Source organism: Ovis aries, chromosome 3, assembly GCF_016772045.2.
Source record: "Ovis aries strain OAR_USU_Benz2616 breed Rambouillet chromosome 3, ARS-UI_Ramb_v3.0, whole genome shotgun sequence".
NCBI lineage: Eukaryota > Metazoa > Chordata > Mammalia > Artiodactyla > Bovidae > Ovis > Ovis aries.
The window spans coordinates 133398488-133426137 of record NC_056056.1 but is presented as its reverse complement, the minus strand read 5'-3'; the positions used below and the strand labels follow the sequence as shown (position 1 = coordinate 133426137).

At 41.7% G+C, this 27650-nt stretch overlaps 1 protein-coding gene across 4 annotated transcripts; it reads left to right on the top strand.

Annotated features, from left to right (window-relative positions):
- Positions 1 to 1835: 1835 nt before the first annotated feature.
- Positions 1836 to 27650, top strand: EIF4B (eukaryotic translation initiation factor 4B). 4 transcript variants are annotated; one of them, XM_004006314.6, is made up of 15 exons: positions 1836 to 2050; positions 8986 to 9123; positions 10075 to 10283; positions 11619 to 11735; positions 12987 to 13041; positions 13690 to 13824; positions 16645 to 16782; positions 16861 to 17034; positions 21227 to 21455; positions 22456 to 22553; positions 23377 to 23590; positions 24123 to 24178; positions 24749 to 24854; positions 25111 to 25183; positions 25554 to 27650. In XM_004006314.6, exons 1-15 carry the CDS (start codon positions 2038 to 2040, stop codon positions 25629 to 25631), a joined length of 1833 nt encoding a protein of 610 aa, XP_004006363.1. In that variant the 5' UTR covers positions 1836 to 2037; the 3' UTR covers positions 25632 to 27650. The 4 variants fall into 4 exon arrangements, with proteins under 4 accessions (XP_004006363.1, XP_012029596.1, XP_060268535.1 ...); XM_012174206.5 differs by having other exon boundaries at positions 22456 to 22568; XM_060412552.1 differs by having other exon boundaries at positions 25111 to 27650.

The following is a 27650-nucleotide window of genomic DNA, read 5'->3' as shown; positions in this document are numbered from 1 at the left end:
CATAACAGACACAGTGCCTAGACACCACCATACTTTAAGGGCCCCACAAAAACATTTTAGCTTATTTTTAAATTATAAGAAAAAATAAACATTTAGGTCAAAGAAAATGTATTTTATCAATATGTTGGTTTTTATACCAGGACAATCATAAAATACAAATTTTAATATTAGGACTTCCCTGGTGGTCCGGCGGCTAAGAATCCTCCTTCCAATGTAGGGGGCACAGGTTCAATCCCCGGTTGGGGAACTAAGATCCCACATGCCATGGGGCAATTCAGCCCATGCTCTGCAACAAGAGAAGCTACCATGTGCTGCAACTAGAGAAAGCCTACAGGCTGCAAGGAAGACCCAGTGCAGCAAATAATGTTAACACTGTTTAAAAGGAGAAAAGGGCCTATGAAGGCAAAAGTGCTTAGGGTCCATGAAGACATTATGAGGTCCTGGCACCAAGAACCTTTTAACTGATCTTTCTTTTCCATCAGTGCAGGTGTATAACCCACTCTCCATCCAGTAAACTGAGTAATCCTGTTGTTGTCATCACTGTTGTTTAAAGTATGACCTCTATACACTAAGCGCACAATTCTTGAGTGTACAATCTGAGGTACTTAAATATACACTTATGTAACCATCACCCATATCAAGATAGTAAGTAACCCTTTACAAAACTATTTCAAGTCCTCACACTCCCCTGCATAAAATCTTTCCACGCTTTCCCAGTCCACTTGGAATAAAATCCAAACTCCTAAACCTGATTCACAGAGCCTCACATGATTGAACCCCAACATATTTCTCAAACCTCATCTTTTACCGCCCACCCCCCTTCCGGTCACCAAACTGAGACTCAAACTTGCCAACATGTTCCTGTCCTGGAGCATTTGATCTAGTTCCTCAGGGGGTTGGCTCTCTGTAACTCAGATCTCAGTTCACATGTCGCTTCCTCAGAGGCCTTCCCTGACCATGCAATTTAAGTTGCACAAAATCAGTTTTATCAAATTACCTTAATTACCTCTAGAGTGCTTAACATTTCTAATATTTCATTTAATTACTGCTTATTGTCTGTCTTTCCCTCACTGAATTATATAACATGCTTTGGAGTTTTATTCTCCAGTTATACCCAAAATGCCAATAAAAGCGCCTGACACGTGGTAGGAGTGCAAAGCAAATTTTCATTGAATGAACTACTACCTATGGGGTTTCCCTGGTGGCTTATTGGTAAAAGATCGTTCTTCCCATGCAGGAGACGTGGATTCCATCCCTGGATGGGGAAGATCCCTTGGAGAAGGAAATGTCAACCTACTCCAATATTCTTGCCTGGGAAATTCCATGGACAGAGGAGACTGGCGGGCTACAGTCCACCGGGTCTCAAGGACAACCTGGCAACAAGAGGAAGCGCAGATAGCATTAGACGGTGAAATCCTAAGGGCCTGAGTTTGAATTTAGTTTGCAAAACGAAGGATTAAAAGACTTTTAGTAAAAGACCATGGCAAGTAAGTGATGAATGTTACCTTCTTTTCCTTCTAAACATCCCCAATTAAAACCATCCTTAAGCAGAATGGTGGTTTATTTTGCTTTAACAAAAAGCGATTTACAAAGAAACTCAGAATCTTCCCAGGAAACCAATTGGGGCACGCCAATTCTGGATTCCAGCCCGCCTCCAATCGGTGCCAGAGAGGTGGAACTTGACAACGCCGCACCACCCCTTCCGTTTACCGCACAGGCAGGAAGTCTGCGGCTCAGGAGACCCCGCCCCAGGCTGAGACCTGCCCCTTGTCCGCGCGTCGCCCTACGTAAAGCGTGAGGGGTTTCGCGACAGCGCAGGCCCCACCCCTTTGGCCACATGTCGCGCAGGTCTTCCCGTCGGATGCCGCGTCACCTCCTCGCGCTGCTTTACGAACCTAGAGGAGCGCCGCCCCGCCTCCTGTGTCCCTCCTTAATTCCCCGACCCCTCCCAGTTTCGCGTCTCCTAGCCCGACGCGCTCGCTCTAATCACGTGACTGCCTCATCCGGGTCCTTTGCGTTCTCTCTCCCTCTCCCAACATGGCGGCCTCAGGTGAGTGAGCGGCCGAGTGCGGCCAAGGACCAGGCTCCGAAGCGACTCTCCGAGCCTGATCCACTGATTCTTCGGAGTCGGGGGGTGGGCGGCACCTCTTCCCTTCGGATTTTGGGGCTGCGGCAGGCTGGCGGCTGGGCCATGTTAGGTTATTGCCTCGGGATGTTTGGGGGGAGGGGAAGGACCTTCCCCTCCCCCCTCACACCCTTTTCACCCCATCTGCGCGAGGTTGGACTGGGGAGTAATGGTAGACTCTGGCTTGAGTTGGAGTGAGGAGGAGGCGCAGAAAGATCAGCGGGAGATGTAGGCCTTCTCATAGACGTGAAGCAGTGTGCCCGCGTGAAAGCGTGGAGGAAGGAAGGAGGCGGTTGGCGCGCGGACGGGTGCACTCTGAACTAGGTCTCCAAGGCGCGAGGCCGTTGCGGACGGGAGTGGGGGCAGGGAATAAAGGGGGGGCAGTTAGAACCCGAGCGCGAGTCGCTGGAGGGGCGGAGGAAGGTGGCGGTGCGCGTGCGCGGTCGGAGAGCCTAGGGTACTGGAGACTGGCGCGCCTGAAAAGCACGCGCGAGAGTCCAGATGGGAAGGTTTTACTCGCCTGTGTTGCTTTCTCTTTAGGTCCTTCCACTTTTTGCTCTTCCCCTTCTAGAGTGTGATCCGGCCCCTATGTTCTTCCAAGGGTAAATGTATTAGGTTTGGAGGTTGGCGCTGCTAGAGTTAAGACGGGGGTAGGGAATCCGGTGTGATGCGCCCACGTGTTGGAGGAGAGGAAACAGGGTGGAGACCTAGATTTCTTCTGGACTTTTTCTTACTCAGTCAACACAGTTTTACTTGAGTGTGAACTGTATATTTGTCAGGCATGCTTCTGGATATTGGGGATCCAGTGGTGACCAAGATCAGAGCCCTTGACAGCTTCCGTTTTGGTTGAGTTTTGATAGCCGCAGCAGTAGGGTAGGGCCTTTTTCTTTTAGGGTAACTGCACAACTGCTAGGAGTTGCTTTTAGAAGAATACTAGTGGCTGGAGTTGAATTCTTGTTTAGAATGAGAGGAAATATCACTTTCATGTAAGTCTGCCTGCACTTCTGATGGACTTAGTAGAGAGTTGTGCCAACATTTTGTCAACAGTGATTTTAGAATGGGGGATATGATCTCTTTTCCCTGGTGTGAGCCTACATTGTACAAAACATTTGTTGAACGACTTATCTCTGAACACTGATTTCTCACCAAGAATTTCTCTTCTCTCTTACATAGAGATGTATGCCTTTGGAAAATATTGAGGAAATTAACGTGCAGTTGAGCATAATACCTTTCACTAGCGTAGCACTTGACAATTGACCTGGCACTTTTCTGTGTGTGGTCTAATTTGATGTTCTGTGAGATAGGCAGATGTTGGTTATCTCCTGTGTGAGGAATATGAAAATTACTCGTTCAAGGTCACTATCTGCAGATGGCAGAGTAAGGTTGCAATCTTTGAAACTTCTCGTTCTTCTCCCATTATCAACTTGGGACTAACAAGGTTGGTTTATCATCATAAGTTTGGGATGCTGCCCAGGAGCTTCATCTGAAGTATTTTGGCCTGAATTTGCCGTCCTGGTGTCTCAGTGTCATAATTAGTGAAAAGCCTGTTTTCCTTTTCTGTATAACTTGTGTGGAATTTTTTTAGAGGTGAAAGACGCCGATAGCATTGTGTAAATAAAGTCCAGACTAGTAAAACAGATGTGCTTAGTGAGGTCTCTTCTTCCACTCTACCCAATTGGAAGCCCTCATCTCCTTTAATACAGTTACATGAATCTTTTAGCTTGTGTAATACATATAAGGGACACTTATGCTGGGGTACAATGGTACATCTGACAGCCCTTGAGAAATTATCAAATTTCTTTCCCCACTTTGGATCTTTTCCCATTGTATTGATTTGGTATATAATTATATTAATACAGGCCCACTGTGTTAATGGGTCTATAAAATTAATCTATTTTCAATATACTTCTTGATGGCCCCTGAAAAAACATCTTATATTTTCTTTGTGAAGAAACATGATAAAACTTAACAGGCCTTTTACTTTTTTTTTTAATTAGAGGAAAATTGCTTTACAATGTTGCGTTGGTTTCTGCTGTACACAGGTGAAACAGCTATAACTGTACATATATCCACTCCCTTTTACTTTTAAATGAAACCAAAAAATTCTTTGCAATAATACAGTATCCAGTGTGACTAATTACTGAACTTCAAGAACTGGAGGTGTCCCAAAGCTAACTATTGCATCTGTGTCCTTACCTATAGGGGATCAAATGTGTTTGACATGGGTTAGTGGTTTGTGAGACTAGACTGCCTTGGGATTGTTAACAGTGTACCTGTGTGCACACAAGGCCTTTTATTTGCATAACACTTCAGAATGCCATTATATGTGGCATCTTGTTTGATTATTTTTTATGGTAAGATAGTGTCCAATGGTGGTTTTCATAGAGTGCTGACTCCTATAGTTAAAAACGGTTTCACTGGTTGCTATTATATGCAGTTCATGTATTACCTATCTTCATACCCCTTCCTGTACCATATGTTTGTTACTCTGGGAGTAAGATACCCAGATTCAGAAGGTGAAAGTTAAAATGGCTTATGAAAATTTAAGTACAAATACAAAGAGAAGTATCAAGGTAAAACACTGTATTTCTAAGTAATGCCACTTTTAAAGAATGTATAAGTCACATACCATGTATGTATCACTTGAGATAGAATAACCTACTACATTGCATTCATTGCAGAACATCCTAGAATTTGTTTTCCTGATCATGGGGAAAGGGATTAACTTTGGAGTTTTGGGTGTTCTTGTTTTAACTGGTTGTTTGTAGTGAAATATATGTGTGTACATTTATAAGTGCACTCAACCAAAGTCAGTTTCTTAGATTTGTATCGGATATTGCTGTGGTCCATATGTGATCAAAATTGAGTATGTGTGGAGAGGTAAGGAAAAAACATTGTGGCATTTTCCTCAGATTGTGTCAAGATGAAGTTGGACAAAGAGATCTCATAACAATTAAACATAGGGGTCAAGGCTCAGTGGTTTAAAAAAAAAATCAACCTGCCAGTGCTGGAGATGCAGGTTCAATCCCTGGTTCAGGAAGATCCCCTGGAGAGGGAAATGACAACCCTAGTAATGACACTGTAGTATGCTTGCCTGGAAAATCCCGTGGAGAGAGGAACCTGGCAGGCTACAGCCCATGACGTCGCAAAGAGTTGGATATGACTTAGCACGAGCAAGATGCTGAAGCTTGTTGATCCTGACTCGGTCTTTATTCTCTGGTCTGCAAAACAGTAGCACGGTAAAGGTCGAGGACTCTTAATGTTATGATACTATGCCACACTGTATGAAACATCTTTTCATGCTGTGCTCTAAACAGCAGTACATAAGTCTAATTCTAGGCAGTCTGGTCTTTGGGCAGGTTGCATTTTTTTATTATCATTGTTACTGGCTGCATTGTGTCTTCGTTGCCCTGAGAGGGCTTTCTCTAGTTGCAGAGCACAGGCTCTAGGTGTGTGGGCTTAAGTAGTTGCAGCTCACTGGCTCTGGAGCGCAGGCTCAGTAGTTGTGACACACAGGCTCAGTTGCTCGGTGGCAGTGTGGGATCTTCCTGACCAGGGGTTGAACCCGTGTCCCCTGCATTGGCAGGCAGATACTAAGAACTAACAGCTTGTCCATAGATTTTTATCACTCCAGTATATGTCAGTTGGAGCTTTTATTACGAATACAATGGAATTAGGACAGGAAAACATTCCAAGAAAACTAAAGGAAGCATTTTTGCTTTTGATTAGCCTGATAATCCTGAAGATTTGGTTTATTGTAGTCACTTTTCTGCTAATGTGCTTTGTATAGGGCTAACATTTCCTTTTGTTTGTCTACTTATTTATTGATGTGAAAATACCACTTAGAATGCTGGTTCTCAACCATGGGCAGTTTTGTCTCACCCACCCAGGACACTAAGTCTAGGCTTGGAGATTGCTGGAGAAGGCAATGGCATCCCACTCCAGTGTTCTTGCCTGGAGAATCCCAGGGACGGGGGAGCCTGGTGGGCTGCCGTCTATGGGGTAGCACAGAGCCGGACACGACTGAAGTGACTTAGCAGCAGCAGCATGTAATACGTGGTACATTGTCTCCCCGCCTTCCCCCACAAAGGATTACCCAACTTAAAATGTCAGCCAACAGTGCAGAAATTGAGAAAGAGTTAAGCTGATCAGTTGTATTATTTATTTTTATACCTGTCATAACGAAGCTTAACTAGATGAGTATATAAAGAGCTTCACAAGTATCTAGTATTTAGTCGGTAAATTACAATTGTAATGAGACAAGCAGGCAGTTAGAGGGTTTAATAAAATTTCTTCTTGTCCAAGTGGATTTGGTCTTAAGTAGTTGGGATGTGTTTTATTACGTGGTTGAACTTTCACCAATTCACGAAAAATTTAAAGACATTTAAGAGTTGGATCAGCTCAGTCATTGTGTCAAGAGTTTGATATTGCTGGAGCACTAAAGGATACTTAGTAAAGAAGAGAACATCAGTGAAGTCCTAAACATGGAACGGACATAGATATTGTTGGAGCAAAAGGTGCATGAAGGATTTAGATAACACTGTTTCTCAATTATTAGAATAAAAGAGTGGAGAGAGCATTTAGGTTTGTTAATTTTACTTTTTTAAAGGCTTGTTCTGTTAAATCTGCTGCTTATATTATGATTGAGCCAGTGCTGCTGCTAGTTTTAAAGAAGCTGGAGGTCTTAAGGAAGAGTTTTAGTTTGTCTGTATATGAAGGCTATCCATCATCCAACAGTGATTTCTCAGCCAGAAGTTTTTGGAGGGGCCAGTCACAGAATCAGAGGGGAAAGGGATATGTATCGTTTGAAAAGACATTCTAAAACAGTGTTTTAATTTTCTTTTTTGGACACACTATTTTGAAATTTCAAATGACGTTAAAGGAGAATGTGAGATTAGTTTGTCAAAAGGTAAAAACTTGAGAAAACCTGATTTAGGAAATTGATTTACACCAAAATCAAACAAAGGGCAGATTGGTTTTCCAGCTTGTGCTGTTTTGGCATTAGATTTGTACTCAGATGGTAAAGCATCTGCCTTCAATGCGGGAGACCCGGGTTCAATCCCTGGGTTGGGAAGATCCCATGGAGAAGGAGATGGCAACCCACTCCAGTACTCTTGCCTGGAAAATTCCACGGACTGAGGAGCCTGGTAGGCTACAGTCCATGGGGACACGGCTGAGTGACTTCATTTTCACTTGTATGTAAAACAAAGGGGAAAAAGTGATACCTCAATCAAATTATTATTCTCACGTTGGGCTTTACCTTATTGTATGGGCTGACCACCAGTTCTATTTTTATTTTCTCAATGACCAGACAGATCATGAAGCCCCATGAAGGTAAAGCTCTCTAGCTAGCATCATACTAGTCCCACTTATTTTTTAGTTAAACAACTAAAATAAGCCTATACATTATCATTCTACCACAAAGGTATGTTTTATGTATTCAAAGTAAAATTTCCCCCGGGCTTTGCATATGAACTCGGAGCAGTATCAGTATTATCAAACTTTGCATAGCTGCTTTCTTCCAAAGCATAGGATAGATCCACAATATAATCTGGTGATCATAAATGAGTTTTGGGACAGGGTTACTATTAAGTTACTTGAGAGAAGCATGAAAACTTCACATTCAAGACCATATTTTCCCTGTATAATTGTAGCCAAGTTTGTCTGTTTTGCACATCAAGACCATAATTCTTGAGGTTCATTTTGTGTCCAGAAGGTTCATAACGTTCATAGCAAACAGGTCTTTAGTTCTTGAAAATTGTATTTTAAAGGACAGGTAAGTACCAGGTGAGAGAATAGCCTTCGTTCAGTTAAGTAAATGGTGCATCAAGTTACAGACTCTTCATCATTTTGGATTGAAAATTGAAAGTTTGTTGAAAATTAGAACATGGAGAAGGAATTCATCATTATAAAAGGCATGAAACTGATCTTTGTTACAACAGAGCTGCTTGTTACGGTTTTTGGGGTTTGTTTGTTTCCCTTAGCTGCGTCACAGCTGCTCTGAAGGGCCAATTCGAGAACTTCAGTTAGTCCTTTCAGTTCTGCGTTAGCTGCTGACTGGTGCCATCTCAGAAGAAGTTCTAAGGACTGGAGAGTTAAAGAGCCATGGTCAGGATTCCTAAAGACTTCATAACCAGGGAAGACATTTAAATTGCTGGTTCTCAGGGCTTTCTTACGTTTTTCCTTTAGTATAACATCTCGTTTTCATATGTGGTGTTAAGGTAGGGAAGGAGTGTCAGAATATTAAGAGTAAGGATTTTGTTTCATTTCTTTGTGTCCTGGGAGCAATGAATGTAGTAACCTTTCTTACACACAAATAGTTAAAAATCTCAAATGATACACAAGAGAATGTAGTAGGAAATAAAAGTTTGCCCCTACCTCATTGGCAAGGGCACCCCACTCCAGTACTCTTGCCTGGAAAATCCCATGGATGGAGGAGCCTGGTAGGCTGCAGTCCATGAGGTCGCTAAGAATCGGACACGACTGAGTGACTTCACTTTCACTTCTCACTTTCATGCATTGGAGAAGGAAATGGCAACCCACTCCAGTATTCTTGCCTGGAGAATCTCAGGGTCGGGGGAGTCTGGTGGGCTGCCGTCTACGGGGTCGCACAGAGTTGGGCATGACTGAAGTGACTTAGCATTTTATTTTTCAGTTCTCATTGGGCTTTCTGTCCCAGTACGTTGTGCTTTCTCCTTTATATCTGGATGGAATTCTTTCATATGAATGTACCACAATCTAAACCTTTGGTGGGACTTTGTTGTTACTTTCTTATACGTACATTTAACAATAGTGCCGTGTATAATTCTGTGAAGACCCAAGTATTGATGAGTAATCTTTCTCTTGTCTTTTTGAAACAGCGAAAAAGAAGAATAAGAAGGGGAAGACTATCTCCCTAACAGACTTTCTGGCTGAGGATGGAGGGACTGGTGGAGGCAGCACCTATGTCCCCAAACCAGTCAGCTGGGCTGATGAAACAGACGATCTGGAAGGGGATGGTGCGTTTCCTTCTGTTTTCCATCATGCCTGGAGTTTCTGGACAAAATCTATCCCATAATAATGCTTCACACTTGCAGTTTGGAAGAAGCTTACTGATTTTGTAGAACCTGAAATCTTATGTTTATGTATTTGTACATAACAAAATAGGTTAAGGCTGTGAGTTTGAAGTAGGGACTGAAGTGGTGATTCAAGAGGGCTTAATGCCAAGTATGACTATTACAGTAATAGAGTTTTGTCAGGGTACTGTCCTTTTAAGCCTTGTTTTCATTTGGAAAGTAAGGACTAGATGATTTCATTTTAGGTCTAAAATTCTGCAATGTCCTCATAAAATAAGATAGCAGTATAATCTGTAAGCTGTTTATACTTAACAGTCAAGGAATAATTTGTTCTAGGAGCTATTAGTATGAAGGCATGGTGTTCCTGGGTAAACAAAAATGGTCTGAGGGAAAGGAATGGGAATAGTAATTATGGTGGGGAAATATCTGAAGAAGTTCCGTGCCTTCACAGAATAGCTGGCAACAGGCAGGAGCTATAAAGTCATTGGGCCTGACACATCTGATCACCCATCATTTTTTTCTAAAACTTTCATTGCAAACTGAAAAATACTTTTTCTTTTGTGACCTATTTTTGTATTAAGAAATTTCATCTGGATGGTACCTTCTGTAAGTGTTGATACCTGAAGTACAAACTCATGGGCAGTACCGTAGGGACAGTATCTCCTAGCTCCACTAGGATCACCATCCTGCTGGGCTACCACCTGTGAGACCTTGGTAGGCAAGTTACAAAACCTTCCCAAAATCTTGGTTTTCTTTTCTGTAAAACACACAATTCCTACAAAGGTAAGGTGGAATAAAATGGTCTAGCACTTGGCACCTGTGTAGGTCCTCTCATTCTGCAGTGGCACCAAGGGAAGTTTCCTCAGCTGTTCAATGTCTACTTTTCTACCCTAGTTTCAACCACTTGGCATAGTAATGATGATGATGTGTATCGGGCACCTCCAATTGACCGTTCCATCCTGCCCACTGCTCCACGGGCTGCTCGGGAACCCAATATCGACCGGAGCCGTCTTCCCAAATCTCCACCCTACACTGCTTTCCTAGGGAACCTGCCCTATGATGTGACAGAAGACTCCATTAAGGAATTCTTTAGAGGATTAAATGTAAGTGTAAAGGATTTAGGTAATTAACTACATAGGGAGGGTAGCATAGTGATTGTCTCTTGAATTCCTGTGTTGAGGAAAGTTCTTCCTGTGTTGAGGAAAGTTCTGAGGTTATATATGGACTTAGAAAAGAAAATCATATGATTAAGTGGCATTTAGGCCCTCTGGCTGAGAGTGTTCTCATCCAGCAGCAGTCGGACAGTCTTATCAGCAAATTCAATACCTTATCGATACAGGGAGAGTCTGTCAAGAACATATACCATTCTCATTGAGAAATTTAAAGGTAACATACCCAGTTGAATGTTGAAAAGTGGGGAGAAAGTTTCTCTAAACTCAGCTATTTTGTTAATTACATTCAGGCTTATAGCAAAACTACATTTAAATATTTTATATGAATACATTTAACTGAACAGATATGTAGTTTATGTTAACAGAATCTGTTCACATATAATGGAATTCACAGGCTTGCTTAAAAAGCTTAAGGCAAGATGTTTAAAAACACTGATCTGAAAGTTTCCAGAAAGACAAAGTATGAGGTGTATAAAAGTCCTTTTTCCAAACTTTGATGAGAGGACATCGTTATTCCCTTTTATTTTATTCCTTTTCCTGCTCTACTCATGAGTGGAGTTAAAATAGAATTTGAAAGCAACTAACAAAATCCATATCTCAGAAGGCCAGAATAAAGTATCAAGTCAGTGATGCAAAAGATAACTTGAATATATGCACAATGTTAGAGAAGTGAAGAAATAAATAATAAGGGTTAGAAAACAGACACAGAAGGTGACAGGAAAGTAGTTAGAAGTATGATTCAGTGCTTTATCATCTCAGAATTTGGCAGAGGGTAAGGATGGTGAGAGTTTACAATCCAGTGTTTGATTCAGCCAAGCTATAAATAGGTGAAAACAGTAAATAATGTTTCTCAGATAAGTCAGCTTGTCATAAAATATACTGCCCAGAAAACCTTTTGGCAAAAACTGAGTCTAATTTCTGAGAGAGAAAAATTGAAAAGCAATTAATTGTGGGATAGGCAATTCCTCTTAATTGAGAAACAACTGAAAAATAGAAATACAAAATGAGGCAGAAGTCAGGGGTGCAAGGAATATACTGAACTTGTCCAAGTTTTCTAAGGGTTAAATTCATACTGTTCAAGTTGAAAGGGTTTTAACAAGGTATATAGTGAAGTCTCTCTTGTATCCCTCTGTACCAGTTTTTCTCCTGGAGACATCTAGGTTCTTGTGTATTCTTCAGATAAATCCATTGCATACACAGTGTCAAAAAAGAAGGCAAGTGAACAAGAACATTGAATTTGGGAACTATTTCTTATTTCTTCTTTAGATCAGTGCGGTGCGTTTACCGCGTGAGCCCAGCAATCCTGAGAGGTTAAAAGGTTTTGGTTATGCTGAGTTTGAGGACCTGGATTCCTTGCTCAGTGCCTTGAGCCTCAACGAAGAGGTAAATAAAAAGGGTGGGGTTGAGGGCTGGGAGCTAACAACTCTTTATGTTTAGCAAACTGATTATTTTTTAGTCTGGGTCTGTAGCTATTTCAAAGATTCCCACAATATCTACAGAGAAAAGCCTGGATTATTTATCAGTATTGCAGTTAACTTTCAACATCTAGCAAGTCGCACTTCCCTTCAGCAAATTCAGCAGGGCCTAGTAATAATTTTGAGAGGGCTCAGAAACATTTCTAAAATGTCATTTGTAGCAGTAATGCTTGCTCCTGGGAACGACAGTGAACATCCAGTCCTGCGTTCCTACTATTGGCTGTAAATGTTTTCCTGTCTAGACACACCAGAGGTTCAGCAGGGGGAAGAAATGCAGCTCTCAATACATGAAGGGGAATGGAGATTAAATGTAATCAGTTATTTAAGGCCATGTATGGACTGTTAGGCTTGCCCAAGCAGGAATATTAAAACAGTTAGTTGCTTATTAGTAATAAAAAGTTTCTAATCCAGGAACTGCTTTTTTACCTCTAGTGACATTAGAAATCAAACTGATTATATCTGAAAAGGAAAAAAAAGGCTCTTTTTTAAATTCCAGAAACCTCTCATTGTTGAGAAGACAGTTTCCAATGACATTTGTGGCATAATTCTGTGGTCCAAATCTGACATTGGACATGATTGAAAGCAGCTCCTCCTAAAATATTTTTCCTGTTTCAGGCTTGAGTACCACCATGATAATCTGAAGCAAATGTCAAACAGGAATAAAATTTGTGTGTTTAGTTAAATATTAATATATGAGAAACAAAAGTTGGAAGTTTTTTCTTTTCATGTCATTTTTAGGTTTCATTAGCATTCCTAATTTTTAACTCCTCGGTCTGGATAAGAAAAGGATACCATATAACTGTTATTGTCTGAAGTTTGCTGAATTGACTATAATGTAAACGGATTACACTTAATAAATTGCCTGTGATAGTTAGAAAGTTAAATCTATTCTGTGAGATTTGACTTTATAAAAATAGTAAGATAATTGAACTGACATTTATTTAAGCCCAACTTAAATGTTAATTCTACAAGGTTATTTTATATTCAAGTCTTTATAGAGGATTCTTTAGCCAACAGATTGTAGTGTTGGCTAGATTACAGTGTTTTTCCTTTATCTTCCTTCCCCCAGTGCTTCTGCTATGCCCAGACGTTCAAGGTCACTCATGGGATTTGTGCATAATGGGGCAAAAGGTTGGTTAATATGGTCCTATGCTCTCAGTCTCTAGGTAACAGGAGAATTCGAGTGGACGTTGCTGATCAAGCACAGGATAAAGGTGAGAAAGCTGACTGAATGTGTTCGAGTGTTCTGTTTCATCTGGTCCTAGGATGACAAACCAGAGGTGCTCTTCCCCAGAAATTTTTAGTGGAGGCCTGCCTTAATCTCAGTCAGTAATTGTTGCCTGAGGGTGGTTTTGCTTCACAGGGGACATTCGTATTGGGAGTATTGGGAGGCATTTGGGTTGTCACAAGTGTGGGGAGGGCTGACATCTAAAAGAATCCAGGGGCTGTGCTATAGTGTGTATGATGGCCCCCCACAACAAAGAATTGTCCAACAAAATGTTGGTTGTGTTGAGACTGAGAAACCCTGATTGACTTAGATGAACGTTAAATATATGCTAAATAAATTACATACCTAGCACTCTGGACACCAAAGGAGCCTGATGCACGTATGTTTTAGAGGCTCCTGGCCTATATAGAAAATGAGACAGGTAAGCATTAAACCAGCAGGAATAAATGTGAGGAAGGGAGTCACTTGGTTGAGCTGAAGAGTGCACTTACAGGGCTGGGATGACTTCATGACAATGCTGTGGTATAAGCAGGTTCCATATGTGAGGCAGCAGGGGTTGTCTACGCATGTGAGAGATATTTGGCAACAGTTTTTGTGAGCTAACCTGTGGTTTTTTTATTTGATGTATCTGTAGACAGGGATGATCGTTCTTTTGGCCGAGATAGAAATCGTGATTCTGACAAAACAGATACAGACTGGAGGGCCCGTCCTGCTGCAGACAGCTTTGATGACTACCCGCCTAGAAGGGGTGATGATAGCTTTGGAGACAGTAAGTTCATTTTCATCCAGTTGGTTTCTTCTGTGTTCTGGGGGTGTTTTGTAATTAGACAATAAAAGAAAATTCATTACCTTCAGATAATCCTAAATGTCTACCCATATACTAGGTACTTTTGTGAGCTCAGGATATAGCAGTGAACAAAACATGAAATACTACTCTCTGGACATTATTTTAACAGGGGAGAGAAATAGTATGCAAATAAAATGTGTAATTTAGAGATGACTGAGTAGTGGTTTGTTGATATAATTGAATACTTGATAACGTACATGTGATGACAGGGATAAAATTCAAAACCTGTTTGGTGTGGCCAAGCTTCATGGCTTATGGGATCCTAATCTTCCTGACTAGAAATTGAACCCAGGGTCCCGGCAGTGAAAGTGCTGAGTCCTCACCACTAGACCTCCAGGAAATTTCCAAAACCTGTTATGGTGAGGAAGAAAAGCAAAAATGTGGAGGAATTTTAGAGCAGTATCATGTAGTGTAAACATGTAAGTTTGTAAAGATATGTGCATGGTAATGTAGCCACCTTCATGATTATGGATAGAGGATGGAGGGAATTCTTTCACTACGTTTGTAACATGCTACTTTTAAATTTTAAAACTGAAATAAACATGGCAAAATATTGCCAAAATATCCACTCAACCTAAGTAATAGATTCAAAGTCAGTTATCATTTCTATAGTTTCTTGTATGTTTGGAATATTTTTTAAGTTAAACAATGGAAAGAGCAACTTAAATCCACAAACATTTTGATTCTTGTGAGACACTAGTGAACCCTGTGCCAAGTACAATTGAGGAAGCAGAGATACAGTCCTATTTTAAGAGCGTCCTTGACATAGTTAAGATGTAGAAGGACGAAGTCACGTTTGTATCTGATTTTTAGATGAAGTCTTTATGACTCAACAGAGCCTTGGGACAACTACTTAGGTACTTTTTACTTCAGTATCTATGCAAAAGGTTTTATTATAACGAGGAGAAATGGCTCTTGAAAGGAAAAGCAGACAGTCAACCCAAGGGGTCCCAGGAACATGACAGTTTTGTCACCTCAGATATTAAATTTAGAGCAAGCAAGATGGATAATAACAAAGACTAGGCCAGGGCCCCAAAGTTAGCCCTGCCAACATCGTAGAGGTAGGCCCCACACTGTGCCACAAAGGGTAGAGACCCCTGTCCCAAGCCAGTAGCCCATAAAAGACACCTTGGGAGTGGGGCAAAGTAGTATGCTAAATGTTTTGTATATTTCCAGAATATGCTATCTTATAATAGCATAACTCCTGTGCTGCTTTTCTTCACTGTGGATCCCTGCTCTCTTAGTACAAGTTTATAATTTATAAAGTTTGTTTATTTAATTTTTTATTTTGCCCATGCCACGAGATATTTGGTATCTTAGTTCCCCATCCAGGGATTGAACATGTGGCCCCCTGCGTTGGAAGCACAGTCTTAGCCACTGGACCGCCAGGGGAGCCCCTTAACTTATAAAATCTAAACTACCTGTGGATGAATGTTCATGCAGACAAAATGATGATCTTTGCAAAATGAAACCATTGTTTAAAATGAAGCTGTCACAAAAATAATATCTTTCTTTGACCTACTTGTGTAAACTCAAAACATCTTTTAAGTTGGCTGTTTCATTTTTTAATTAATTGGTTCATATTGAGACATTGAGGTGTTTGAATTAACCAGTTGTCGTATGTTGCATGTATTTTTCTCATTTTGATTTGTGGTATATGTAATTTTTTTTCCATGCCAAATTTTTGTTTTCCCCACCGCCACACCACACCCTGTTTTCCCTAACCAGGGATCGAACCCATGCCTCTTGCTGTGAAAGCTTGGGGTCCTAACCACTGGACCACCTGGGAGTTCCCTCCATGCTAAACTTTTAAGTAGTCTTTGATTCTTTGATATCAAGTGTGAAAGATTCCAGCTATCTTTTCTTCTAGTGTTTTGTGCTTATATTATTTAATGTTTAAATCATTAATCCTGGAAGTTTATTACAGAATACATAGCAGTCCATATCCCCCCCCCACCCCACCACGTATCTGTGGGGATACATTTCAAGACACCACCACCCCCACATGGATGCCTGAAGCCTTGGATATTACTGAACCCTATGTGTTACACTGTGTTGTCCCTATACATACATAGCTATAATGAAGTTTAATTTGTAAATTAAGTATACTGGAGAGTAACAATAATGATTACTAATAAAATAGAACAATTGTAACAGTATACTGTAATAAAAGTTAAATGAATGTGTTGTCTCTCTCAGAGTATATCTTACTGTACTATATTGTGTGGGTACGCTGGACCAAAGGGATGATTTGTATCCTGGACAGGTTGGAGGGAGAGAGCATAGGATTTCATCCATGCTATTCAGAACAGCACAAACTGTTGTTACATTTTAAAACTTAAGAATTGTGTATTTCTGGAAATTTCCAGTAAAAATTTTTGGCTGTAGTTGACCACAGGTAACTGAAACTTCAAAAAGCTAAACCACCAATAAGGCGGAACCGCTGTATATTTATCTCCCCCTAACTTCCTCCTGAATTGTTACACACACACACACACACACACACACACACACACACACCCCAGGAACATTGATTGAATCACTAGGGAACTTTTTAAAAATAACTACTGAGAAAACTTAATTCAATACAAATTATTCTGCCTTGGATATAGTATTTTTGTTGTTATTAAAAACAGACACCTCAGTGAATATGAACTCGAAACCAAACTGACCTTTTGGGCTGTTTTTATTAGTATCGTCAAAGAAAAAGGAATGACATTACCTGTCTCTCTTCTCCTCTAGAGTATCGAGATCGTTACGATTCAGACCGATATCGTGACGGGTATCGGGACAGTTACCGTGATGGCCCACGCCGGGACATGGATCGATACGGGGGCCGAGATCGCTATGATGACCGAGGTGGCAGAGACTATGACAGAGGTCATTATAAAACAAATTATTTTAGGAGCTTCCTTCTTCCCTCCAGTGTGATGATTACAATTTGGGATCTGTTCACAGGCTACGATTCCAGGATAGGCAGTGGCAGAAGAGCGTTCGGTAGCGGGTACCGTAGGGATGACGACTACAGAGGAGGCGGGGACCGCTATGAAGACAGATACGACAGACGAGATGACCGGTCCTGGAGTTCGAGAGATGATTACTCTCGGGATGATTATAGGCGGGATGACAGAGGTAATCATCTTGTCTGCTTGCTTGATGGAGCATTACAACTAGAGTAGTAACTGGTTGAAAATTTCCAGTTATGGGCACAAATAGAAGCTGCACATAGTTAAAGAGAAAAATGCATCAGAACAGGATAGAAAGAGCATTAGATTAAAATGAACATGATGAACATAAAGCCTAGTTCTAATGTGTCTTAGGATATAGATTAAAATTTAATTGAATAGACAAAAAAGGAAAAAACCATTTGCCAGACTCTTACAGTACGGTCTCACTTAAAACAGGCTGTTTTAGCCCCACTTTTCAAGTGAGGAAATGAAACTCAGTCACGGTCTCATAGCCAGTAATTGGTAGGCGGTATGGGTCAACACCAAAATCAGATTGATTATATTCTTTGCAGCCAAAGAAGGAGAAGCTCTGTACAGTCAGCAAAAACAAGACCAGGAGCTGACTGTGGCTCAGATCATGAACTCCTTATTGGCAAATTCAGACTTAAATTGAAGAAAGTAGGGAAAACCATTAGACCATTCAGATATAACCTAAATCAAATCCCTTATGATTATACAGTAGAAGTGAGAAATAGATTTAAGGGACTAGACATGATAGACAGAGTGCCTGATGAACTATGGACAGAGGTTCGTGATATTGTACAGGAGACAGTGATCAAGACCATCCCCATGGAAAAGAAATGCAAAAAAGCAAAATGGCTGTCTGGGGAGGCCTTACAAATCGCTGTGAAGAAGGAGAAAAGGAAAGATATAAGCATCTGAATGCAGAGTTCCAAAGGATATCAAGAAGAGATAAGAAAGCCTTCCTCAGTGATCAATTCAAAGAAATAGAGGGAAACAACAGAATGGGAAAGACTAGAGATCGCTTCAAGAAAATTAGAGATACCAAGGGAACATTTCATGCAAAGGTGGGCTCGATAAAGGACAGAAATGGTATGGACCTAACAGAAGCAGAAGATATTAAGAAGAGGTGGCAAGCATACACAGAAAAACTGTACAAAAAAGATCTTCATGACCCAGATAATCATGATGGTGTGATCACTCACCTAGAGCCAGACATCCTGGAATGTGAAGTCAAGTGGGCCTTAGAAAGCATCACTATGAACAAAGCTAGTGGAGGTGATGGAATTCCAGTTGAGCTGTTTCAAATCCTGAAAGATGATGCTGTGAAAGTGCTGAATCAATATGTCAGCAAATTTAGAAAACTCAGCAGTGGTCACAGGACTGGAAAAGGTCAGTTTTCATTCCAATCCCTAAGAAAGGCAGTGCCAAAGAATGTTCAAACTACCACACAATTGCACTCATCCCACATGCTAGTAAAGTAACGTTCAAATTCTCCAAGCCAGGCTTCAGCAATACGTGAACCGTGAACTTTCAGATGTTCAAGCTGGTTTTAGAAAAGGCAGAGGAACCAGAGATCAAATTGCCAACATCCACTGGATCATGGAAAAAGCAAGAGAGTTCCAGAAAAACATCTACTTCTGCTTTATTGACTATGCCAAAGCCTTTGACTGTGTGGATCACAATCAACTGGAAAATTCTGAAAGAGATGGGAATACCATACCACCTGACCTGCCTCTTGAGAAACCTATATGCAGGTCAGGAAGCAACAGTTAGAACTGGACATGGAACAACAGACTGGTTCCAAATAGGAAAAGGAGTACGTCAAGGCTGTATATTGTCACCCTGCTTACTTAACTTCTATGCAGAGTACATCATGAGAAGTGCTGGGCTGGAAGAAGCACAAGCTGGAATCAAGATTGCCGGGAGAAATATCAGTAACCTCAGATATGCAGATGACACCACCCTTATTGCAGAAAGTGAAGAGGAACTTAAAAAGCCTCTTGATGAAAGTGAAAGAAGAGAGTGAAAAAGTTGGCTTAAAGCTCAGTGTTCAGAAAACTAAGATCATGGCATCTCGTCTCATCGCTTCCTGGGAAATAGATGGGAAGATGGTGGAAAAAGTGACTGACTTTATTTTTGGGGGGCTCCAAAATCACTGCAGATGATGATTGCAGCCATGAAATTAAAAGACACTCCTTGGAAGAAAAGTTATGACCAACCTAGATAGCATATTGAAAAGCAGAGACATTACTTTGCCAACAAAGGTCCATCTAGTCGAGGCCATGGTTTTTCCAGTGGTCATGTATGGATGTGAGAGTTGGACTATGAAGAAAGCTGAGTGCCGAAGAATTGATGCTCTTGAACTGTGGTGTTGGAGAAGACTCTTGAGAGTCCCTTGGACTGCAAGGAGATCCAGCCAGTCCATCCTAAAGGAGATCAGTCCTGGGTGTTCATTGGAAGGACTGATGCTAAAGCTGAAACTCCAGTACTTTGGCCACCTCATGCGAAGAGTTGACTCATTGGAAAAGACTGATGCTGGGAGGGATGAGGGGCAGGAGGAGAAGGGGACGACAGAGGATGAGATGGCTGGATGGCATCACCAACTCGATGGACATGAGTTTGAGTGAACTCCAGGAGTTGGTGATGGACAGGGAGGCCTGGCATGCTGTGATTCATGGGGTCACAAAGAGTCGGACATGACTGAGCGACTGAACTGAACTGAATGGGTTAAAAACCAAGTGTTGCTTATTTCAATGCCATTATACCAAATGGTTGCTATTCATTCATTAATGGTAAGATGTCAGTGTACCTATTGTAAAATTAATGCCCCTAACGTTATGATCACTTCATAAAACATGCGTTGTATTATAACTCTACCTCTCAAAAAATATTGTAAATGGCCACCATTTATTGTTCTGACTTCAGCAATGTCATTTTTAGAAATAATATATCTGGGAGCTTCCTAGTTGGCCTGGTGGTTGGGATTCTGGGCTTTCATGGTCCTGGCTTGGATTCAGTCCCCAACCTCAGTTGGGGAACTGAGATTCCGAATGTGACACAGCCAAAATTAAAATTTAAGTAAGGTATCTGGTCCAGAATTCTTCTCTGTAATTCGATTTAGACAGCACACCTAGAGTTAATGATCAAGTATTCAGTGTGGTAGACTATACAAGTATTGTCTCCACTTTGAAAAGTAGAGGCTCAGATGCAGTCTTCGTCGGCTACTGACTTTTGCCTTTCATGCCTTTTCCTCCCCCAATAGTTGATTTCCACCTCCACCACCCCCGACTCCTAAGATCTGCCCCCTTTCCTCCAGGGTCACTGCCATTGTCTGTTCAGACGTCGTTGCTGTGCCCATGTTACTTACATTTCCCTCTGTTTTCACATTGGCTTGGATTGTCTATGGAACCATATCTAATTAGGTTATTCTTCTTCTAAAACCCTTCTTTTGTCTCTTCATGGCCTAAAACATACCCCTTTGTACCTCTGACATAGACAAGGGCCTTCACTGCTCTGCCTCTTCATGTTCCTGGCGTTGATATGGTATCTGAAGTATAAGTGTTCAGATTATTTGTTGAGTAGGTAATGCAGTTATCAAAGGAGGAAGAAGGGGACACTGTGTACCACAGTGGGACGAGTGGTGGAGTTGCTTCAATAATGTGGATTTCATTTTCTGGTCCACCCTATATTAGGCATGTGACTTCAGTGAGTTCTTGTTTCTGACTCCAGTTGTATCCTGTCCACATTGGTTGTGGCCCCTTGACAGTTATACAGATGAAAAATGTTACCGTAAAAGTTAACGGAAACTACTAATGTAAAACCTATAGCTTTTGTATGTTTGAAATGTTTAGGATAAACAGTGATTTTTGAGAAATACAATCTCCTTGAAATATTCTGAAATCCTGACAACTTGGATCCAGGAAGAAATTAGACCCCTTTAGAAAAGTTGACATTGTGGTGTTCACTGTTGCATGCTTTGCCCTGTGAATCCCTATCAAATTTATATATTATACACAGAGATAAAGAATATAAGAGCTGGAGTCTTCCCCAGCATAGTGTTACAAGTTCTTCTTAACCTACCTACTAAAATGATTCATCTTCCAGACCACATATTTTAACAAGATACTTTCATCCAATGTCTTATCGTAATTAAAAATCCCCCCAGATAATAGTAATCATGGTAAATGATCAGTTTAATGATCTGCCTCCTTTGTTGGATTGGCTAGGCCACTGTTTAATCTGAATACTAAATAGCATTTCATAAGAGATACATCTGGCAATCTGTTTTTTAGCCATCAGCTTCTGGTGATTTCTAAAAACTATTACTTTTTTTTCTTTTTTTTTTAACTTAGGTCCCCCCCAAAGACCCAAACTGAACCTAAAGCCTCGGAGTACTCCTAAGGAAGATGATTCCTCCGCTAGCACCTCCCAGTCCAGTCGCGCAGCCTCTATCTTTGGAGGGGCAAAGCCTGTTGACACAGCTGCTAGAGAACGAGAAGTAGAAGAGCGGCTACAGAAGGAACAGGAGAAACTGCAGCGTCAGCTGGATGAGCCAAAACTAGAGCGACGGCCTCGGGAGAGGTGAGAGATCTGCAGGGACAGATTTCCCATCCGCGAAGCCCACGATTCTTAACGGGGCATTGTGTCTCTAGGACTCTTGGGAAATTTGTGTGAGTGTTACTGGTTGTCACTTACTAGCATTTAGTGCTCATGGGCCAAAGCTGCCAAGTAGCAGTGAGTGAGACAGTTTCTTTAGTCAGGGAAGAGTTGTGACCTGTCCCTCATGATTTTCAAAAGGCTTCCTGGGCCCTCACAAGCATCTGCAAATTTTGGCTGACCTTTAAGAAAAAAATTTGCCAAACCCTGCCTTAGTGTATAGAGTAAAATCCAACCAAAGTGAGGTGAATGGATTTACCTCTTCGAGTTATTGGAGATGGAATAGAAAGAATGTTTTCACTAGTACTAAGTATAGGCTGTAAATTATTTTCCAGTTATAATAATCCAATAAAACTAGGCCTGGTTTTTTGATTGATTGGCAGAATTGTGTTGTCAATAACAGAGCACAGAGTTACAGATTCTGTAGGAGAATGTTCTTAACCCCAGCCAACACTTGGTGAAGTACAGGTTTCCCCAATGTCCAGAAGTAGAGCATTCCTACAAAACTTTATAAGCCAAAATGGTGTAAATCAAAGAAACAATTATTTTAAGACACATTTTGCTAACAGATAAAAAGCTTGCTGCAAAATCAACACTGAAAGCTGTTTTCACTTTTCATCTTTTTTGTAAAAGCAGAATCCTCTTAGGATTTCTTTCCGGTAGCAGCAGCATATATGGGTCTTTTTGTAAAAGTAAAGTGGCATAAAGGTAACTTTGAAGCAAGTGATACTTATATTTGGAACCCAAGTGTGTTAAATGTCTGCCACTTTCAAATGGTTTGAGCAAGAGAGACAGGTTATACCCCCACAGATAAAGCCAACGCGATAAAACTTAAAAAGTGATAGTTCTTGAGGGGTCAGCATGGGTCCAAGGTAGCCATCACTGAGCTGGACCTGATGTATTTTGTTAAATCTCTTTTATCCAGACACCCGAGCTGGCGAAGTGAAGAAACTCAGGAACGGGAACGATCAAGGACAGGAAGTGAGTCATCACAGACTGGGACCTCAGCCACATCTGGCAGAAGTAAGTCAGACCAGGGTGGGTATCTCATTATTGCCCTTTTCCATAACCTAACGGATCTATAGCCAAATTATGCATAGACTTTGGAATATGAAATTTAGTCATGGACTCTCTATTTGGGTTATCATGGATTGGTCTGACTTTAATATCTGCTCTGAAAAAACCTGGGTAATGGGCACCAGAAGAGACCTAGCTATCAGTTTAATAACCTCCCACTGAAGAGTACCGTTGGCTGTTGGCTTGTGTCCTCCTCTTGGGTTCCTGCGTCACTTTGCTGCTGTTGTTGTGCTGGGTCTTCACTGCTGCAGGTGGGCTTTCTCCAGCTGTAGAGAGCGGGGGCTGCTCCCCAGTCAGGATGCATAAAGACTTCTCGTGGTGGAGCCCACGCTTAGACGATGGGCTCTGGTAGTTGCAGCACACAGGCTCCATAGTTGTGGCGCGCGGGATTAGTTTCTCCACAGAATGTGAAATATTCCAAGACCAGAAATCAAATCCGTGTCCCCTGCAATAACAGACCTCCTTATCCAGTGTGCTGCGAGTGAGGTCCAGACTCTTGGATCACTTTCTGTTGCGAGTGTTTCTACATGTGTATCAAATACCAACATTTTAACACTGGGAACAATAAAGTTTATAATCTTAGAAAAAACAATACTATTTTATCTGCTGGGAGCCAAAGTCAGCTCTGTATTTAAGAATAATGATGGAAAGCAGTATACTTGGATGTGGACCATTTTCCACTCTTGAGATTCTAATAGATTGTTATCAATAAGCCCCCCCCCCCTTTTTTTTTTTTTGATGCTTTGACCTTCCCATTTTGACCTCACAGATGCACGAAGAAGAGAGAGTGAGAAGTCTCTAGAAAATGAAACCCCCAATAAAGAGGAAGACTGTCAGTCTCCAACTTCTAAGCCTCCCAAACCTGAACAGCCTCTAAAGGTAATGCCAGCCCCTCCACCAAAGGAGAATGCTTGGGTGAAGCGAAGTTCTAACCCTCCTGCTCGATCTCAGAGCTCAGACACAGAGCAGCAGTCCCCTACAAGGTGAGTCAGCTTGGAAACATAGCAGTTGGTTGGCTATAGACTCTTCAGTGCTGTTTTCTCACGGTGGAAGGTGCCCTCTGGGGCGCTGGCCTGATGGCATCTGCTAAGCTCTGCCATCTTGGCTTTCATAGTCCAGATTCTGTGGTGTGCCGGCGGTTCAGTTTTCTGGAGCTTTGCCAGCTGGTTGGCACCACTTTGGTGACTCAGTCTGCACACACTATAAATCGGAACCTGCAAGTGCCACATTTTGGCAGTATGGCCTTGGGGGTCACGCACTTCCCTTAGTCTTAGAGTTCTCATTTGTAAAGTAGAGGGATAAGATTAACCTAACATGACTGTGACGATTCTGAGGATGTGACACTTGGTCAGGTTCACATGATTGCTCTGATTGTTGTCTTTTCCCATATTTTAATGTTTAAAAGCATTAAGCATGTGTTTTTGGTTTTCTGTAAGACTTACTGCACTTGACATAGACATTTCTGTTCCTTTCCTAAGATAAGTTGATGAATGCGATTATATGTCTTCTTTCTAGTGGTGGAGGGAAAGTAGTTCCAGCTCAACCATCTGAGGAAGGATCAGCAAGGAAAGGTAAGGCCAAGAGCGAAGTAGGTCATTTGCCAAGATAGAGACCTAAATTTAAAAAAAAGATTCTGTAGAGGAATTGAAAAATACTGACCTTCATTGTATTTTGCACCTTTTTTGTCGTTAAAAGTTGATTGTCTGCCTTTTCTTGCCAGTAGAGGGCAGGAGTGGCTTGTTTGGAGAAAACATTGAGCCCTGCCCTTTCCTGGTAGTACATTTCTTAGAAAAGGGAAAGAAAAGTGGGTGGGGAGGAAACTGACGTGCTTGGTCCAGATTAGCAATGTTGCCGTCTGCAAGGCCAGGGTCATTACACGGCGTCATAGTCCTTATTTCCACTTTGCTTTTCATGATGGCGTTAACCGCACGGCAGAATTTTTTAGTGGATCTTATTTAGGGTGTGTGACTGATACATAGGATGCAGAAGAAGCGCCTAGGAAGGAAGTCTGGATCGGGGGTAGTTTTCATTTCCCTCAGTACCTTTGGGCACACTTTTCTTCAGCTTAAGGGAAACCTGAGAGAGTGGGAGTGTTTATTTTACTTGACTTCCATTTATTTATTTTTGTGTCCCTCAAACAGATGAAAATAAAGTAGATGGGGTGAGTGCCCCAAAAGGCCAAAGTGGGAACTCCAGCCGTGGTCCGGGAGACGGAGGGAACAAAGACCACTGGAAGGAGGCAGACAGGTATGCATGTCCTTCTTTCTAGTCTCTGCCCTGTGCTTGATAGCTGCCACTTTGTAATTATGTTCTTCAAGCTTTGCCAGTTCCCACTGTGAACCTGTTAAAGTCAGCCAATATAGTAAGTTACAGTTCTGAGAATCTAGAAATTACAAAAGGTCCAGATAGCCAAAATTGTTGACCTGGTGTGCCTATTCAGTGTCTGAAAACTGCTTATTGGTGTTGGGAGAGTCCTCTCCTAAAGGTATTTCTGCCTTTGCAGGAAAGATGGCAAAAAGGATCACGACTCCAGATCTGCACCTGAGCCAAAGAAAGCTGAAGAAAATCCAGCCTCGGTGAGTGTCAAAGACTTCCTCAACTTCCTGTGGCCCACTTTTACCATTGAAATTCTGTACATGCTGCAGACGGAGTGGTTGAAAGTGGGCGTTGCTGCTTGTTTGAAATAGTGAAAGAAGCTTAGGCTAGTTTTTCCTTCATTCTGCCTTTCACTACTCTGATCCCCTCTTCGAGATAAAAGGTGGTGTATGCCTTCCATAAGAATACACCTGCCTCCAGTCAACTCTCCCCAGCTACAGCTCCATCAGAGAAGCCCGATAAGCAAACGAGTGGGTGTGGTCTGGACATCCACCTCCCAACTGCCGCAGTATCCTGGACCTTGGTTTTTGCTGTGAGAATTCAAGGCCTTATCTATCTTGTCTGTTACAGAAGTTCAGTTCTGCAAGCAAATACGCTGCTCTTGCCATTGACGGTGAAGATGAAAATGAGGGAGATTACACCGAATAGACCTCTGCATTCTGTGCTTTCTCCTAGTCTCTCTCCAACCTGGAACATTCGAGAGCAAATCAAACCTCTATCCAGACAAGACAAAATAAAACTCACCATCTCCTGGAGACCTTTCTTAACTTTTTTTTAAAAAAACACAAAATGAAATTAAATTCTCTTGCATGCTGCTGCAGCCTTTAAAGTATTGAACTAACAGGAGAATCACCAGTGTAGCCAGAGAAAGAGGCGCACAGCTTCTAATGGGAAAGTTGTGGTGTGTGTTTATGACACGTGCAGTTGCCTGTGTGATTAGTGCCTAGGGGCCTCCGTTTAGCAGAATGCAGTGACGGTGATGCCGTGTCTGGAATCTAGTTGGGCAGTAGACAGGTATAAGGAAGAGTGAGGTTCCTGCCTTTACTTCTTATCCTGTTGTGGCATACATGAATTCTCAAATATTACCTGAATAAATTCTCCATCCTCGGCAAGGTAGGTTTAGTCTCTGATGTTTTAGTCTCCAGAGGCTGCCAGCCCCTCCTCTCATTTAGTTCTGAGTTACTGGGGCCAGCCTACGGGGAGTTCCTTCATTTGTACCCCCCAGGGGGGTAGGTGGAAGTGAGTCTGCAGGCCACTGAAGAATAGGACTGTTTGGTGACCAAAATAAATGGGGAAATCGTGGTTTGAAAAGAAGCTTCGGGGTTTGGTGAATTATTTTGCACCAGTAATAGAGAAAATGGTATATGACCTCCAGTAAACACATGAATGGTTTACTTCCTGGAGCAGGAAGCACTTAGGGTTCGTGGGAATTCCCAGATCTTTTATGTGTCCTGGTTTCACCCTTTCTTAAATACTATCCCTTCTGAAAGTTCAGATAAATCCACATTCTGTTGAAATCTTGAAGTTTTAAAAATTCAGACTCTTGTCATCATCTTAGGTTCCTCGTGCTAGTCTTTCCTGTTACCTTCCCACAGACGGCTTGGACTTCGGTCACACTCTTGGTCTCCTAGGCATCCGCTAGAGCCCCCGGGAGCTGTCCCGTGAGGAATCACTACTGCTTTTCTTAAGCGATTCTTGGCTCCTTCTTGTCTCGAGTCTCACTCCTTCCCTCCAGCCATTCCTGCTCCTGCTGCTTTGACCCCTTTTGCACCTCAGAAAACTTTAGAATTACCAGTCTTGAGTGGTGTGTGTGGTTACGTTGGAAACCTTTCTTACAACCTTGATTGGTGTTGGGGGGTGTGCTTTTTCAAAAAGTTTCCATCTCTGCACTGAAATCCCACACAAATGTTTGGGTTTATAATGTGGCCTAGACCAGTGTTGGGCGGGGGGTGGTTCTTTTTATTTTTTAGCATTCCTTGCGAGAATGAATGATAATGGAGAACAATTTAACAAGGTTTTTGCTTCTCTTGCAACACAATAGCTTTACTTGCCCACTTTTATGTGCACCTTGGTACTGTCAGCTCAATAGATGGTGTCCTTATGGGCAGTACTGGTACCTACAGAGAAAAGACACCTTGGTCTCTTACTTGCAAACTTTTTTCCCATCAGTCCTAGGTTAGACCCTGTCCACCCTTGCAGGGTGTTGGTTTATGAGTGCTGCAGCAGTGAGCCTAATGAATCATTTACCCAGTGGACATAAAGGACATACCAAGTGAGGTAACTTTAAATAATTGGCTTGGAGTGGCTAGTAGCTAGGAAGTGGCTTTTAGAGATACCCAAGGTTGAAAGGGTATTTTTTTAAACCATTTGCTATAGATGTTGAAAAGGTAGGGTTTGCCCTCTAAATGTCTACTCCTTCCAAATAGATGTATACAAAAAAGCTGGTTTTTTTCCCCCCGTTCCTCTACTCTGTCACCCTGTTAGAACAAACAGGGATTTATGACCCGCTCCTCATTACATGTAAAATTTGTACAAAAATATCTTCTATGAAAATGATTTGTAATCTGTAGACTTAATACCTGGGAGATGTCTTGAAATGTAAAATCCCATCCTTTGGGTTTTGGGGGTTTTTTGTTTTCTCCAAATAAATCTGATCTTTAAAGTTCA